Below are 18,195 nucleotides of genomic sequence, written 5' to 3'. Positions count from 1 at the left end.
TCAAAGTTTTACCCAAAACTGGATGCTGGAAAACAGTACGTCTCTGGCACAGCTAATCTTGCAGTTAGCTTTAGCAACGTATGAAGATACAGCAATGAAACGTTAGGTTTGTGGGCTTTGATGTTTAGATAAATAAAAAAAGATATTCTAAAGTACAAAAAATGCAAGTGCTTCAAGTCAAGTTCTGCAGGCATGTAAAGCACTCAATCATGTGTGCGAGCTCAGAATACACCCAAAACCAATAAGAAAGTTGCTCTCACGATGTCCCCTTCCCAGGGTGCCGTAAAACAATCTGATTGCATAGCAGTGGGAGTCTGAGATTGGTGGTGCAGCAGCAGCAACAGCAGCATAGTCACCGGTTATTCTGGAGAGTAGAAAAGTTAAGGTCGTATTCTCAGATTCTGGCTTCTCAGACGTACAGAAACAAGGGTCGAGCCAGATCCTGAGCGGCCTTTCGAGCCCGGGCTTAAAAATACTCCACTGCCATCGAAGCGTACGGCCATTGTCCAAAGAACAAGTGTTTGCTGACAAGTCCATTAAACTTTTCTGAGAGATTATGAAAGGTGGCATTCACATTTTTTCCCCCCGCTGTCTCTTCACATCTCCCTCTTTGGTTTTCGCTCTGGCTCTCCGGCCATCTCTTTCTAAACAGGCCAGCAGACAAAGTGTTCAGTCAAGCCTTCTAATCGCCAGCTCACATGGGTGAGCGGAGTCCCAACTTTTTTCCCCTCCCGCCCCGTCTGCCACGACCACGATGCATTTTCTGTCTTATCCACTTCTTTCTTTGGTTAAAGCTCTAACATATCCACTCATTTTGCTGCAGGAGTAAAAAAAAAAAAAAAAAAAAAGAAAAAAGCTGGATGGGGGCTTAGGGTTTAAATCGGTTTTTCCTCGTCAGGTAGCCTAGTTTCAGGTATGCAGAGTGGGGAAGGCAGGATAAAGAGGTATAAAAACAGGGATTCCATGGCTTTACCAGAACTAGTAGCTATATGAACAAAGAATCTGAAATGCTAATTATGAAATGGTCTGGTGGGTAGCACCAGTTTAATACACATCTTCTTTGTCAATAAGTTCTATTTTTAGCCTCAGCCAAAAAGAACAGGACTGTTCTTGGCTGAGGGGGATTACAAGACCTCCACCTCAGGATTCGGATGAATTTCTCAAACAAACAAACATGCTTGTCGCAGTCTTCTTGGCCTGGAAACGTTCACCAACAGGAGCTGAGACTTGTTCAGTTGGAAAACCTGCATAAGCAAACACCCTCCAACTCATCGGTTTGGTCGAAAACAGCAAAAAAAAAAAAAAAAAGTTGACGTTACCACGCTCTCGCGTGAAGTTTGCTTTGAGACGTGTTGCTGCAAAAAAAAAAAAATCCCAGCGAGAATCAAAGAGTTGCGTAAAGATGCACAGTGCATTCTGTGTTTTTCTTGTGAGGCGGAGCCATGGTATAAAAAAATAAACAGGACACTGGGCGCTGTAACATCTAAACCTGCACCTTGCAGCCAGGCTCAGATAATAAACAAGGAATACTTCTTGCTCAGCGGGAATGCGCTGTGGGATTGCCGCTATCCGTGATGCGGCTCTGGTCTCACGTGTCCAAACAGTCCAAATATTCCCTCGTCCCGCGGAGGGACTGTTGTCTTAGATATGAGTGTGTGTAATCACCGAGGAAAACTGATTCAGCACACAACCGCAAACTGCCATTTTAGAAAAGCTCATCCATGTCAGCACAGCCTACCTGAACGGGTGTGATGGTCACACGTGGAATCTGCATCCGTGACTAATAATTAAGGCGTTTAAATTTGAACCAGCACCTGAAATATGGTAATAGCGCAGGCATGAGTCAGAGGCCAACAGAAAGAGAAAGAGAGAGAGAGAGAAAAAGCCCAGCCAGACACAAGACAGAAGGAGCTTCACGCTGTTAATTTCTTCCAACCCATTAGGCCAACAACCTAAAGCGGTGCTCATTTTCAGACTGTCCTGCTCACCGACAGCAGCACAGGCGCACACTTAATGTTTGTGACAACTGGATCAGTGCCTGTGAGCCCCACTGTCTGTCTGTGTTTCCACAAATGTATGCAAGCTCGCCTCCCTCTGCAGCCATGACGATGACACTGTCACTTTCATGCGCGCGCGCACACACACATCTTTCAGTTCATGCAATTGCGCACTTCTCACACTCTTTTTTTTTTGTGGAAGGGATGGGGTTGTGGGGGGTAAAAATACACTGGATTACAGCGGGACAATGGGCGAAGGCAGGTCACCACAGCAACAAGCAGAGAGGGGCAGGAGCAGGCTGTTTATGTGGAGCGGGATGGTGTCTGAGGAACTGAATTTTGGGGTAACAAGGAGGAGGATGGTACAGCTGTTGTTTTTGATAAGTTAATACAACTCGGCATAACTCAAAATGCAATGCGTTAAGACTGGATTTCATGTATTTTTCTCCAAATTAGTGAGTGGTGTTTTACCCCTTTAACAGTTACTTATGCTCATCACCATCTCAGCATCCCTCCCCTTTTCTCTGCCCTTCAACCTTCCCAGAGATCCCCTCCCTCTGTCTCCATGGGGGGCTACTTCTTCCCTTTCAGTCCCCTGCCATCTCTCTCTTTTACTCCCCTCCTGCTCTCTTCCTCCTTCCTCCCTCTCCCCTGGCCACTCATCTGTCTCCACAGCATGGGCTTCTTTGACAAAATTTCATTCAAAGAGGCTACAGAAGGACAAACGCAGAGGCTGAAAAACCCCCGGCAATTTGATTGGAAATGAGCAAAACAGCAAAACAAAGGAGGCAAAGAAACACTTTTGAGTTAGGGCAGTGGCAGATTAGCAAAACCACCAATGAATGCAGAGTCAGGTTTAGTGTCAACCGGCGTTTTTGGTTTTTGCTCCTAATTTTTCCAAAGGAAACTGTTTGGAGCAGAAAAGGTTTGCAGAAATCTGGGGTTGCCCAGAGGCAGCTGTTCTTCTGCAGGGTGAACCTTCACATGTCTGAGAGTACACAGAAAGCCTGCAGTCTACCTCAGGTAATTTGATTAAGAAACAAGTAAAAGCTGATATACTTGTTTTAAAAAAGCGCCAGGAGTCGTCTACAGGATGCTAACACCTCAGCTAGGAGCCTAAAAACATAACTAGCAAGAAAAAAAATGAATGAAAAGTTAGGAGTAAGTGACAAAAATAATGATTAGACCATTTATTTTAAACCTTTAACCTTAAATAATAATTTCAAGTTGAATAGTTCAAAACGGTTAAGTTTGAGCAGCACTGTTAGCTAAGCTAGCTAACGGCTAGCCAAACGAGAAGAAAACTAATAACATAATTTGTAAAATGAGTCTCAAAAAAATGAGTTGCTAATGAGAGAATATAACTTGAACATGTGTTTTACTGTACATGATTCCCTTGCTACTACATATAAAAATGCATAGATATTCTTTGCCAGCTGTAGCAAAAAGTGGTAAAAACACATTAGCGTTAAAGAGAAGATGAATAAATTTTAGATTATTAGCTGTCCACTGATGGATGTTTGTAATTTCAATTGGAAATAACACTTTTATTTTCTGTTTATTTGATCGTGTAACTGATAAATCTAATATCTACCCGACTAATTACAATATCACAAGTTACATAACTTTCAGGCTGACAAATTTGTAAAGCAAATGTTGTGTGAGAGAAATTGCAGCAGCGACTTTAGTCCCAATCATGGCTGCCTTCTTCATACTTCTCTGCATGCAGGCCTTGCATGCAAGTTTATGCAAATGTGTGTTACTCCAACCCCTCTGACGTCCTTGCAGATTCAGCGCAGAAGTTAGACAGCGACTGCGTATGCCCGACTCATTTCATGCAAATAGCTAAGGTATAGAGCATTAATTCCTCAACTCTAACAATAAGAAAACAAAGCAGCAAAAAATGTAACAGTGAGGGCATTGGTATGAAAAATAAAACCAATTCCATTCAGATGTTTGCCTCCGTGAAGTTTAACACCAGGCTGTGGCTTGCTTGTTAAAAACTCACCTTTCCAAACTGATCAAAGTATTGCTTCACGTCTTCGATGGTCGTATTGACTGAAAGTCCTCCGACAAAGATCTTCTTTGTCCTGGTCACAAGCTGGAAACACAATCAGAACGAGAAGGCATCCTTCGTGAGACGCAGAGACTGTACGTACGTTGGCAGGTGTCATGTTTCTGTTTAATTAAGGATTTGCCAGCTAATTCAACGAGTTTGATGTGTGCTCAGATCTGCGTCAGTCCGTGTATGAATCCTGTGAACTCATGAGGAAACAGGAACTAAAATGCGTCTGTGTCATTTCAAGAGGCAGGAAAGAGGTCAGGGAGCAGAGAACGGGGTCACGGTGTCAGGCTGAACAAGTGAACTGCAGCTCTTTTCTGGTCATGTGCCTGACTCTTATCCTAGCCAACCAGGATTTAGGGATTAGGGGTGATATATGACATCATCACCTCGCTGTTAACTCGTTTGTGAGGGGGCACTCACCTTAGGCTGAGCCCGGCGGGGAAACGCCACCTTTGGGTCGATCTGCGGGGGGAAAGATTTAAACCCAGTTATAAACGCTGGCGGAGCAGACACAACATTAAAGATTGATGGATTATGTTAAAGTACAGCGTAAAGCACTGAAGTGATAACCTTTCCCCTCCTGAGTTTGCTGTTTGTGTTTTATTGGGCTTTTCATTTATATCTAGGCTTAATTACATCCTTTAAAGATCTGCCTCCCACTGAGTTACAGCTCATCCAACTTAATGACAAAACGTCAAAATGAATAAAAGCTGCATTGAGGACTACACTCCTACCCAAAACAAAAAGCAACAACATTATTAACTATTAAACCAAGACTGTCTGGTCGTGTGTGAAAAGTAAGACAAAATCTGCTGTAGACAAACAGGAACAAAAAATAAAAAATCTAGATCTTCAAAACTAGAGGGACAATATTCTGTGGTCTCATCGGAATGCCTCAAAATAAGCAAAATGAAGGTTCCAGAGTGGCCTAGTCAAAGTCCTGGGCTTTCATCTAACTGAGATGTTGTGGCATGACTTTATACAGGCGGAGTTTTTAAAAAATTAAGAATTGAAACAGTTCTGCTAAGTAGAGTGGGCCAAAACCTATTCAATGACAGCTGTTGTCACCCATGTCGGTAACAACAGTCAGTAGATTTAGATGGTTGATTACTTTTATGTTAACATTTGTTTCAAAATCTACAACATTTAATGTGGCGACAAAGCAAAAACAAGAAGAGATCTTCATGACGGCAAATAAAATCCTCACATCTTGGCATTAACACGAGAAACGCAAACTATAATGTGGCAAATTGTCAGCGCTTTGACCTCACCCACCATGAAAATCTTTTATTTATGCAGCAAAGTCACCAAGTCTGGTTCTGCTCTATATTCTGTTCAGAAGCAGGAAATTCTTGCAGTGGTAAATAAAAACCAGAATTAGTCACAACACACAAGTCTGTAAATCTGACTACTTGGGAAGGAGCACTAAAGTCCTGAAATAGAGCGTATGCTAATCTGTGAATATGTATAGTGGCCCCTTGTTTATGCAAGCCCCCACAAATCCAAACCCAGCAGCCACACAAACAAGCAACGGGAACAAATTAGTCAGCGAGACGACAATTCATACTTTCTCCGAATTTTCTGCTGAGACATAGCCGGACAGCCACGAACTAGACAAAGCGGAGCAGGCCTGAGATCTGAAATGGGCATTTAATATTCGGAATACATTTAAGATAAATGTGGTTTTTTTGTTGTTGTTTTTTTTTTCTAAGTCTCACAAATCCTGACAACCACCATTTTGGATTAGTCAGATTTGACTGTATCCAGAGTCCCCCTCCTTCCCCCCTCCCCACCCCACTGGAATGTCTCAGCAGTGGTCAAGGTTGCAGATAAAATTAGAAATAAATGAGCTTTGAATGTGCTGGCATTTTAATAATGTTAAATATGCAAAGCCTAGCCTGGCATTTTATATTTGCGCGGAATCTCGTGTTATTCACACTCAGGCCAGCTGAGAGAGATGATTTTAGGTCACAGGACCTTGTAGTGTATAATAGTCTTAGGGGTTTCCATCTATGTCGCAATAATTGGATCTGTGAAGCAAAGCCTCTTGTGTCTCACATGGCCGCTATTAGGTGTATTGAATTGCGATTGGCAACCATAGTCTGCCCAACAGCCAAAAATAATTAGATGTAACGTGGACAATATAGGCATTATTAAATAGGTTCCTCATTCGACGTTTCCAAAGCGAATCTCTCATCTCTTTACAGTGACGATTGCTCGTTTCTGATGTCAAATACATCCTTTGAGGGCCTTTAAGTGCTTCAGATTTACCAGCACTCGGAGAGCGCAGCGCCGTGTAACTAAGATGCAGCTGCAGCGCCCTTGAAAGGGATTGCAGAAGGACTTTGCACCTTGAAGTGGGACGCAAAGATGAGAGGAGTCATGTCACCTCCAGCTGGTCTGAGCACAAAGAGGAAGGTGACAGAAGCCGACGGCGACAAACGGCAAACAGCAGCGCGACAACGGAGCGAGGTCACAAAAAAAAAAAAAAAAAAAAAAAGGCAGCAAAGCAGTTTATTATAGCATCTGCTGCAACTGAGATAAATGTAACATTATAGATCGGTGTGACTCTGAGAGGAAAACATGTAATCAGTGCAGAGCAGAGTACGGAGCACCTGCACTCCAAAAATAGCGGGTTTTTTTGTGTGTGTGTATATATATATATATATATATATATATATATATATATATAAGAAAAAGAAGGAAAAACAAAGATTACCAGAATGAAACAAATGCAAAAAGACAAATATGCTTATATATTTATTTTCGGTGCAAAGTTGGGGGCATGTTCGTGGGTTTAGTCCGACCAGGAAGTGACTTATAAGCCTCTGGTGTTGAAATCAGCCCACCTGCTCTTAAATGGTCAGACATGACTAGAAAAGTGAAGCCGCCTGAGGCCATAAGAGGCAGAGACGCAGACGCACCACGGGCTGACAGCGATCAGAAGCTGAATCACATTTGACACAAAAATAAATCACAAAAATAGTAAAAAAAAAAACAACAACAAAAAAAAACACTTGTTTGACATTGTTTTGTGATTTCTTGTAATTGTGTCTGCATGACAAATGTCTGGATTAGCTTTGACACCAAACATGTTTTACTGACTAAAATCATTTGACACATCACATCACACTCTACCAGTTTTTACTTGAGAGATGTCAAATACTTGAAAATAAAAGAAATCCTGTTAAATAAACACATTAAAGCTGAAAACTTATAAAACAGAATCTAACTAGGTTCACAGGCATAAAGTTTTGGGAAGTATCTGTTTTACACATTTGTCAAATTACTCTTTCAGTTTCCGTGGTTATGGTCGGCGATCGGCCACTTAGAAACTAAAAATCAGCTATTTTTCAGTAAAACCTCAGAACTACCAGGACGCTCTGAAATGAACACTGCTGAACAAGGAAGGTAAGAGAAGACGCCTCAAAGTTGGCTTTTTTTTTTAGTATTGGCATGTTTGCAAGTAAAAACAAAATATGAAAAGCCATTGTCAAAGAAAGCTGTATGTGCCCCTTGTAGCAAAACAATTATAAAGTCCAATTATTTCCAGCATGTTCCATATTGTACGTCATGGAGATGTTACAAATATCACAGTGGAGTATCTGCTTATTTGAAACTAAATCTGCTTACTTGAAACTAAATAAAACCTTGCAATATTGTGCATTTTTACATCATGAGGCATGTGAACAAGCAGGTAAGTTTGTGAATTTGTCTTGAAGAGGAATAAACGAGGCATTTCGTTTTTTTGGATGAGTTGTGTATAGATAACACCGTCCCATGACCGCGAGGTTTTTACTGTTTTCGCATTTTTTTATCGACTCAAAGCGAAACAGCTCTGTCACCTCTGTCTTTTTTTCAGTCATTTCAAGCATTTATTCTTTATAGTTTCATCATCCTAAAAATCTTCACGTTCTTTTAAATTTGTTCGGAAAGTGGAAAAAATATATTTTTGCCATTACGTTTAGTTCTCAAAGCGAGTCAGGTAAAAACAGTATGGGCAATTAAACAGAAATCAAGAAACCAGACCTTCAGGAAAGCTGGAAAATCTGCATCAGCCAGTAAAAGACTGAATGATGCATCTCTACATTATTAAAATCGTTTTGCTACCAAAATATCAATTGAGAATCCAGTCTAACGCAGCACAGTAACATCAGATAGCATTTATTACGTCAATGTGACATGTATATATTTTACATTTCCCATTTGACCAAGCACCTCTAAACTTCGACAGGTTCTCTAACAAACACCCCAGTGTGATGGTTACCAACTAGGTTAGACCTAAAGCAACGTCTGCAGTAATGCTACTACAGCTACAGTCATGCCATGCTGTTAAAAATCATCATTCCACTCGAGTAGAAAAACACAGAATACACCTAAGATGCAATTTCTACATCTGGCTGTTCTCTGAGGGAGGCAAAAAAATAAAAAATAAATGAAAACTAAAGCATCTATCAGAGTGGCGGATTAGCCTGGAGGAAGACAGAAAGGCCACAAAGCAAAAAGAAGGAAAAAAAAAAAAGATGTAGCCAGGTCACTGTTTTCAACACTCAGAAATAACTCTTCAGAGGGCTTGATGTGCGATGAGAAGCAGTCAGGCTTGTGAAATTGTAGATAGTAATAAAAAAAATAAAAAATAATAAGACGTAACAGGAAGGGGGAAAAAAGTTGCCTGAGCCTGACAGAGAAGAGTTACAACCGAGTGTTCGTGAAATGGTCTGACTAACATCCTGCTTCATGACATCCAACCTCCGCTCAATCTAAGCAGCAAAGTGACAGCAGAGCCTAAATTATGATTTAATTCTCTCTCTCTTTTTTTTTTTTTTTAGTGGTTTAGCTTTTCAAATCTACACTAATCTACAACAAATAGTCACCTCGCTTGGCGCTGCGCATCCACCAGTGTAACAAACTGGAAAAAACAAAAAACAAAAATAGCATAAAGGACAAGATGGTCAAATAAACAGACGGAGAGGTAGAAAGCAGAAATAGACGTTGAGGATGAGATAAAAGACAGGAAGAGAGAGAGAAAGGTGTTCATTTGTAAAACAGTCAAGCCCATGAGAAAGTGGGCATGTCCGGCGATGCAGTGCAGCGGGGCCGTCCCTCAGGCAGCCCCTCTGATTTCATTAATTAACAGGACAAAGACTGCAAAACAGATGGGCCCCGCAGAGGAACCGGGGCTCCTGAGTGACCCTCCCAGTCACTCATACGTAAGGGCTCACATGGATTTCCGTGTAATGCAGCGCAAATGTCACACAAGCACAAGCATGCACTTTTAATCCACCGACAGGAGCGCCGACTCAAGCGGCTATCTGACGGGTTCGCCTCTTCTGGACACTCTGGCCGAGTCGCCAACCAAATGGCAAACAGCCACACTGATGAAAAGGCACCACGGGCCGCCGCATCATGGCAACACAATCAATATAGACTAAACAAAAAGCTATAAACACAAGAGGAGAGGGAAAAGGGAGGAACTTGGCATGTCAATGAGTGAGGGAAGGACACTCTGTTTGGGCCGAGGCCAGCAGGGTCGACCTGCGCAGACGAACAGCGGTGGAGTAATTAGTTAACGAAGCGCGCTAACGAGGGCCGGCAACCCAACCCTACCCCCAGCCCCGTAACTTTCCCAACCGGCCTGGTCCCACCTTAAGAGCAGGTCTGAGCTGCGTCCACGGATCTGAGGCCGACACATGAACCTCGGAAGGCCAATCCAGTTTGTTTCCTTCAATCCGATTAGTTGCTTTTCAGATCCATACTAATTACAGCACAGGAGCTGAGCCTTCCCCCTCCTCCTCTCCTACTGTCTTCCAACCCCCCAGCTCCAGTTTTGTCCACGTCAGCATTAACAGCTAATCTTCCAGTCGAAGAGCCACCGCTAGCATTCAAGCTCTAGTAACAAGGTGTTGGAGCAAAAGCCCGCACAAAGTCTTGCATCTTTATGTTGCAGTCGCAACCTGTGTATTTTAACTGGATATAGCAGGACAAAGTGGTACATTACAGTGAAGTGGAAGGGATATGATTTGAAAAGTGATGTTTTAAGATTCTCTTTATTCTGATTCCTCCACATAAAATCTGTAAATAGATAAAAGATGTGATCATTTAAAGTGCATACAATTTATTTTGAACTTTATTTCATTAAAAATGGCAATTTTCTGTATTTCCTCATCATACATTCACAGCCAGTCATTTTCTGCTTTTCAGTAACGTAACTGCTGATCTAGATTCTGATTTTGCTCAAACTAAGAGACATGCGTCAATGTACGTGATAGTTGTTGCATCAAAACATGAACACCAGAGGCTAGATTTTGGTTTTGATGGATTTGTTGTTTAGAAGAAAAAAAAAAAGGTTTTCTTTTTACCCTTTGACCTGCCAATCAGCGTTCAGAGCCAATCAGGAGATAATAGGATGATTAACTGGTCCATCACTATTTACAAAATTATATTTTGACCCAATCCCTCTAATTGAATAACATTAGGTGATCACACATTACTGACTCGCCGCCACTGGACGCACTGCTCACGAGGCTCAACAATCCGTCACTCATAATACGCCGGGCGTTTATGGGTAACTGGAACCAGAGACGGTCCGTTTTCTGGGAACATGCGCTCCCGTCTCTTCCTAATCCTGTAGCTGGTTTCAGCGAAGCATTTCGCGGAGAAAAACAAAACACCGTACCAAGCCATGCCCCCTCCGCGGCCAGAAAAACACAACTGCACACCACGGGCCCGAGGCAATACTTTGCCCCCGACAGGAAATCTAACCTCCAACCAGAAACAGCAGCCTCACCAGACCTCTCTCTGCCTGAAAACAATCAGCAGCCTCCTGTTTGTTTTATGGATTCATACTGCTCTGCCGATATTTCACCTGTGAACTTCAGCGTTTTTAAAACGAGGATTAAAAAACAATCCAGGACATAACAGTACTGTAAATGTTTAATAACCTTTTTAACCACTGGCATGGACCTTGCACCAGCTAATGTAGTTTCCCTCTCGCCCTGTGAGCCTCGCTGCTCCGATAAACAGCCCTCTCATGCACCTTCCCCTGGCTCCAGCTTTGCCCCTCTATGGCTTTCGCCAGCAAACCTGAGGCTCAGCGTTGGAGGGCGAAAAACAACGGAGCATCGAATATTCTTCCTCATTCCCCAGAGAGAGACGTCTTTTTTGTTTTTGTTTTTTTTTCTGATCTATTTTTTTTCTGTGTTGCAGGAAAAAAAAAAAAAAAAACATAATGCGTTGATTTTAGCAACACTGAACATGATGTTCATCTATTTGAGATCAATTATTTTTTATGTGGTGTTTCTGGAAAAGGACCACAACTGAGAAAGCATGTAAACTCCTGCAGCTGCATTTTGCGAATACAGTCTGAACGAAGAAACGTTTTCCAGCTCTGAGTAAGAAAATACGAACCTAGAACCTAGATCAGCATCTGACCCATTAACATTATTATCGTTTAGCCAGAGGCAGTCTAAGACTGTATGGTGCCCCAGGCAGCATCTTTTTCCTTATTTGTTTTTTTTTGGGGGGGGGGGGGGGGTGAAAGACTCAAATGGGGGGCACATTTAGTTCAGCATATAACCCACATCACCACAGCCATTGTTTTATTGGGCATTTAACACCTGTACTTCATTGTTTACCAGTAGGAAAACCAGAGTATACGCCTGCATGAGTTGTTCCTGTATACCTGTGGCTCACTGTAGTGGAAAAACATAACTAAAAAAGCAGAAATCAATACTAATATTCTCTAAAAAAAAAAACAATGTTGGCCATCAGGAATGACATTTTAACATTTATTTGTCGTTACTGGGATCTTTAGGTGCAGATTTGAAACAAAAATATAGCAGAAATATATATTGCATAGGACATTATTTCTTGTTTTTTTTCTCTCCCTGGTTTTTAAAGAGTTGTATTTAGAGCTTAGAAAGTTTGCTCTAGCTGTCTGGTCGGATTGCTAGCCTGCAGCCCGCTGCTTTACAGCCAATTGTAGTTTAACAAACTCTAAGTTATGGAAAAGGACTGCCCTCCTTTAAATTTCACTCTGAATATGTGCACATTTCACAAACAGTCAAAATAGTTCATAAAAAACTCTTACAAGCAGCGGAAAAGGTTAGCTTGTTTTCAGCCAGGTGAGCAGCAGCGGACGGTTGAGGGGCAGTAATGCATCAGGAAAGTTAAACCAGAATATTTCAGCAGTTTTGAAAGCCTTTTAACCCCTGATTTCTAAGATGGTGGACCTGCCTAGACCCACCAACAAATTAATCTGTACACAGAATCAATGTGGCTTGGTTGCTCACATCAGTCTCTTCACAACAAATGGCAGCGAAATTTCTTATTTGGCCTTGCAGCCACTTCTGGTGCACACCGTTTTTAAAGCAAATGCAAGAGTTGGAACATCAGGAACCAATTACATCGTTGTGCTTACGAGCAACCACAGAAAATGGCCAGTTATTGAGATTTATTTGTAGCTCCACTGAGACTGAAATAATAAATAATCCAGCGCAGACAGTTGGCAAAAACAAACAAAGGGCATTAAATTATATCTGTTAACATCACAACCGTTATAACTATATATATACATTTATAATATATGTTATTATAAATATATTTGCCAGGTTTTTCGAACTTACAATAAATCTCAATTTTTTAAAGGTTTTAGTAATTTTTTTTCCAAAATATGTTTAGAAACCTAAATAAATGTATTTAAAAAAGAAAAACTTAACCTGATTGAGTTGTATCTAAACAAAAAGCAAAAAATTAACCCTCTTGCTGTAAAATAAGCGGCTTTTGGTGTTAGAAATAGAAAATTAAGAACCACTAAATTTAGAACTGCATTTTCCAGAACATATTTACAGCAGTAGAGTGATGTGTGGTGCTCCTTCCTTAGGCTACACAGCAAAAAATATTTACAAGCAGGTACATTTGTCTTTCTTTCAAGCAAAAAAATAAAAAATTAATTAAAAAAATAAGCCAGCTGTCCAGCAGTCCACAGCAATAGGTGGTGAAAGAGCAATGCTGTATTGATCTACGAGTCATACAGCCCTCTAAATAACCTAAGCTGACTTTTAGATTAGACTAGATGCTTATTTGCTCCTACCGACTACTTTTCTATTTTTACTTTTGTTCAGTCCAATTATATTTGATATCCTGGATATTCAGAAATGAGTGCTTTATTTTATATTTATTGTTTTTCATCCATTTTGCACAAGTAATTCAGTACAATGTACACATCATTTATGGATGCCCAACGAAACCTGTAATTGGTATATAATTGTTAATTAAATAATTTTTTTTCCAATTCAACAGCACACGCCATCCTACTCTGAGCTTTAGCATCTCAGCCACTGGCAAATATAAAAGGTGTTGGCATGAAGGGCGCTAAATGGCTTTTCAACTGATCAGAAACATCACTGGCATGCAGAGTGGGAATGCATTGCACCTGAAACATAATCTCCCTCCAAACATTGCATGCAAGCGCTAAGACTCTAAGGACTGGACGTTACACATTAAAACTGCAAATGGATATATATATATATACATATATAAATATAATAAACCGCTAACATAATTGAAAGCGAAAGATGTTGGTTTGCCTGTTATTTCGTGGTATGAAATAGATGTGAAGACATTTTTACTTTTACTCATTATTTTTATCCACTAAGCAATAATCTAAATTTGAATAATCATTTGTCTTCTATTTTATTGATTTACAAAACTTTTTTTTTTTTTTGGTCTAATCTCAGCAAAAAGAACATATGGATCTCTGTTTTATCAAACAAAATTGCTGTATTCTGCAAACTTTAAAGAACAGGTGGACCAAGGGCTGATTTTGAGTGGCGGTTTCTGATTAGCTGTGACCCTAAAATACTTTGAAATTAAACCGAAAGCAAAAAATAAAAATAAAAACTTAGTCAACTAAAGATAAATATTTTGGTTCTGCCTAACATTTTCTATTTTATGTCAGATTTTGACTGCGGACACTGGCAGTATGGGTTTGGACTCACGTAAGATCAGTCCATGGGCCACAAAAGGCCCACAAGCCACACCTTGAACACCTCTGACTTAGATCAGTCGAATAATGGGAAAAATTTGAGGAAATATGCCTAAAAACATAACATTTTAGGCATATTTTTAACACATTTTACCAAATGATAAAAACAATAGTGACACTATATTTACAATACAATAATGTTCATTCATATCCTCACATTCCTATGCCGTGCTTGGGGCCTAAAAGAACATTCTGTTCTCTGATATGTTTATAAATAAAAAAAAATTAAAATAGTGGGAGTTTTAATGAGAAATAAAAGAAAATCTCAGCTTTTCAGTATATGACTTTCCTATAAAAGCCGGTCAGAGAGGAAATCGGCAGATTCCAATCTCTGGATTGACTGCTGAGTTTCCAGTTTTCATATCGTTACATCCCGGCAAAGTATTTTGGTTTATAACAGGGCAGCGTCTAATCCCCACCAGCGACCTGCCAAGCTGAGCTTCCAAAATCTCACGCACACACGCACACCTACACACACACACACACACACACACACACACACACACACACACACACACACACACACACACACACACATATAAACAGGGCTCTGACTTTCAGATACTTTAGCAGCACCTAGTTTCAAGAGGTAATACGACTCAGTTGCTCAGAGCCTACTTTGAAGTGAACACAGCAACAGGCGTGTTGTAATAAATCTAATAACGACCGTAAAAGAAAATAAATAAATAAAAATCTTCAAATATTTGCAAGCTGCAGCTTTGAAATAATGAGATGTATAAAAAGTGAAAGTCTGGCATGACTTGACATTATCTCTCCGTGTCAGAGCTGTGCCGCCCGACTGGGTCCAGTGCCTTAAGTTAATGCAAAATAGCTGAGAAGTTGTTATGGAGACATGAATCCCATTGGGTTGTGCTGCTACAGCGCCGTCTCCAGAGGCTGGCGTCACCCCCAGCAACAGACTTGCTCCAACAATTGCACCCAACTCTACCTTTCCTCCACCCCTGGGCTCTGCTGCCATTCTGTGCCACCAATTTTCACTCTCAAATGATCCTATTGTGCATGCATGCGTGCGTGCGTTTGCGTGTGTGTGACTTCAAGCTGACGAAGACACACCCAGTCCCCGCTCCCACACTCAATCTACATGACCAAGACAGCAACATTCACACCTTCATGGATATTCAAATCTCAGTCAGCAGCTCAGAGTCACACCAGAAGCAAGCCGCTGGGATTCACACGTCCTCTCATGCCTTTTCTTTCTTCCCCCCCCCCCAGATATTTATTAATAAAACCAAACACAAGCATGACCTTCTTTCTGGCAAAGTGTCTGTCCCATTTACCCACATTTGAATTTTCATGCTCCATGAGTGTAGGAGGGGGGATTTTTTTTCTTCTTCTTCTTTACAGGAACATCTCAATTCCCTGAAAATCTCAACAGTTTGCATCCATGTTGAAGAGAAGACCTCACAGGCTGAATCTGCCCGGGCTGGGACTCGACGCCAACAACTTTTTCCTTCCCTAAAACTCAGCTGAAACAACTTCTGTGCGCTCTGTGCTGCGCATAAAACCTGCGAGGGGTGTTAGCAGGGGCTCCCGCTACCCCATTCAGGTCCCCCAGGTAACCATGGCAATGAAGACCAAGAAAGAACGCTTTCATGTTGGCGCCCTGAACCGGGATTTTGGAGGGGGGAAATGAGCAGACAGGAGAAGCAGAAGGAGGAGGGAAGGGGTGGCTGCTCCGAAATGCACTCCTAAACTTTACAAGCCATACAGTGGGAGGCAAAATGCACAGAGAGGCAGGAAGAATAATAAAAAAACTAATGTTTAAAAAAAAAAAAATACATGCTGATAGAAAAAGCCAGCCAACCATAAAGGGCTTTAAAGTAGAAAACTCACCGTTTTGGAATCCAATTCATGTCTGTTTTGTGCCAAAACCTTTTCCACACCGGCCTGATCTGCGTATGTAACGAAGCCGAACCCCCTGCAAGAGGAGAGGAACGAAATAAACTCACATATGCAGCCATCTTTTGGTGGAGAAGTTCAGCGGTCCCTCCAAGGGGGGTCCTATATGGGTAATTTTCTACAAGTATAAACTCAAAGCATGAGAATGAGCCTCAGCTAGCAGCAATCAGTCCCACTGTTGCAACTGCAACACAACGTAACAATCACTAAAGCTGTTAAATGTGGTGATTTGAAGAGAGAGTCACCAATCATGCTTTTCATGGATCATTTTTCTTTGACCTCCTGATTCCTGACTACAACACATGATGGTGATGTAGGATCTGTAAAGTGTCACAAGTTCTTTGGCAGAGATACTTGTGTCAATGTTAAGGATGTTAAGGATGCATCCAAAGGCGTGTTGTTAATTGATAAAATAAAAATATCTGGAGATTTCAGTTTTGATGCAGTAAAGAAACATACAAAAAAAAACAACTGTTTAATTGTATTTGAGCAAATTATCTCAAATGACAGCAAAACAAATGAGGATTATCCAGTTCCAATATCTGGGTTTTAAGCACTCAATGTACAGAATATTAGATGTTTTAGCTGCTCTCTTTATAGAGTAACTCAGATATAGCGAACACGTTTATTAATCACACTTTCTACCAAGGAAATTCTGAATTTTCCACATTAATAAAAATGTCCTAAACAGCCCAATTTGCCTCTTATTTTTTTTATGCAATAGCCAGGAGGAGAGTCTGCTGACTTTCTTCTTTTAGCCAGATGACCAGCAGTGTGCTGCAACAGGCTATAATTCCCTGCAAAGCTGTGGAAAACTATGAGAAGCTTCAGCTGCTGTGAAACCACGCAGTTTGAAACGGTTGCATACAGACAGAGGTGGGTAGAGAACCCAAAACCTGAACTCATGCAAGAGTAGCACTGCTTCAAGAACAAGTGAAAAATAGCTGTAGTAAAAATAAATTACTCAAGAGTGAAAAAAGTATTTGGTGAAAAGGTTGCTGAGGTTCAATCATTTAATATTCAAAAAAATCATCAGTTGGACCAAGATTTAAAATTATGTGAATATGATGGTATTTTGAGGACCAAATTCAAAATAATTCAAACAAATAACATAATAACAAAACAACAAAAAACAATCTCTTTCAGTATAAAACGTATGAAACGTCAACAGAAACTGCAAGTGTGTGTCTGTGTCTGGTGAGTTTTTGAGTTAAAACAAGCTTCTTCTTCATCCAGTGAAGTTACTCACAAGTATCCGGAAATTTTAGTCAAGTCAGAGCAGCGATACTTCATAATAAAACCACTCAAGTAAAAGTAAAAAAGTTCAGCATAGCAAGAAAAACACTCCTACAAGTACATCAAGTGAACCTAACCAGTTACTACCCAACTCTGCATGTAGATATATACATTTAAATAAAACTACGTTACGTATTTCTCATCAATTAGCCGCAGAAAATGATCTATCAGTGGTCACCCCCGTTCAAAAACTTTCTAGGGACGCCCCTGGAGAATAAGCGTGGAAAGCAGGCATGAGGCATCCAGTGATAGGACGGCGGGGCGCACACGCCTCCTTTCCCTCTTACCTCGACCGCTTGGTAACGGGATCCCGCATCACCATGCACTCCTTCACCTCGCCAAATTTGCAGAAGTACTCTCTCAAGCCTTCTGCGGAAGACAACGAGGACAGCAAACTGTTAAATAAACTCAGGAAGGGGGACAAATTCTCCCTGCAGACACCCCCCCCCCCCCCCACACACACACACACATGTGTTGCTGGGGTGGCCGGAGAGAAACAATGGGGTCGGGGCTGGACCACGTTGTGTTTGCGTCCCTCCAGACCTCCCAGATTACAGCGAAGGCCACAAAAAAAAAAAAAAGAAAAAAAAAAAAAGAAACAAGATTGCAGGTTTAGAGCAACAGCATCTGTGGGATAATAACACGGCTAACTAGAATAAACTGTGAGCATGCGTGTCTCCTAGAATAAATGCGAACGATGAGACGAAAACAACAACAGGAGCGTGGGAATAAGCAGGCGCACAACTTCGGCTTGGCCTCCGAATAATCGATAACTTTAATCATCTGCGTATTTATTGTTAATAGAGGTGAAATCCTCTGTTATTAACTGCGCAAACGAGCGCACATGCGGGAGGGGGGTGGGGGGGGGGGGG

The 18,195-nt window shown here is 41.2% G+C and overlaps 1 protein-coding gene across 2 annotated transcripts in view; it reads right to left on the bottom strand.

Moving 5' to 3' along the window:
• The window catches only part of LOC103464978 (RNA-binding protein Musashi homolog 1), a 33,003-nt gene that overhangs the window by 13,744 nt on the left and 1,064 nt on the right, over nt 1-18,195 (bottom strand). Inside the window, exons 1-5 of one of the 2 annotated variants that reach the window (XM_081607310.1) lie at nt 17,793-18,143; nt 17,611-17,692; nt 15,962-16,046; nt 4,483-4,524; nt 4,006-4,098 (exon numbers count right to left, since the gene is read on the bottom strand). In XM_081607310.1, the coding sequence (XP_081463436.1) occupies nt 4,006-4,098; nt 4,483-4,524; nt 15,962-16,046; nt 17,611-17,645 (255 nt within the window). In that variant the 5' untranslated portion in view covers nt 17,646-17,692; nt 17,793-18,143. Of the gene's footprint in view, nt 1-4,005; nt 4,099-4,482; nt 4,525-15,961; nt 16,047-17,610; nt 17,693-17,792; nt 18,144-18,195 lie in introns of those variants that run through there. The other variant, XM_081607309.1, reaches the window with a different exon arrangement.

Source organism: Poecilia reticulata, chromosome 5 (assembly GCF_904066995.2).
Source record: "Poecilia reticulata chromosome 5, P_reticulata-male-v2, whole genome shotgun sequence".
Classification (NCBI taxonomy): domain Eukaryota; kingdom Metazoa; phylum Chordata; class Actinopteri; order Cyprinodontiformes; family Poeciliidae; genus Poecilia; species Poecilia reticulata.
Note: the sequence above shows the minus strand (reverse complement) of the source record. Positions and strands in the feature narration are given on the sequence as shown.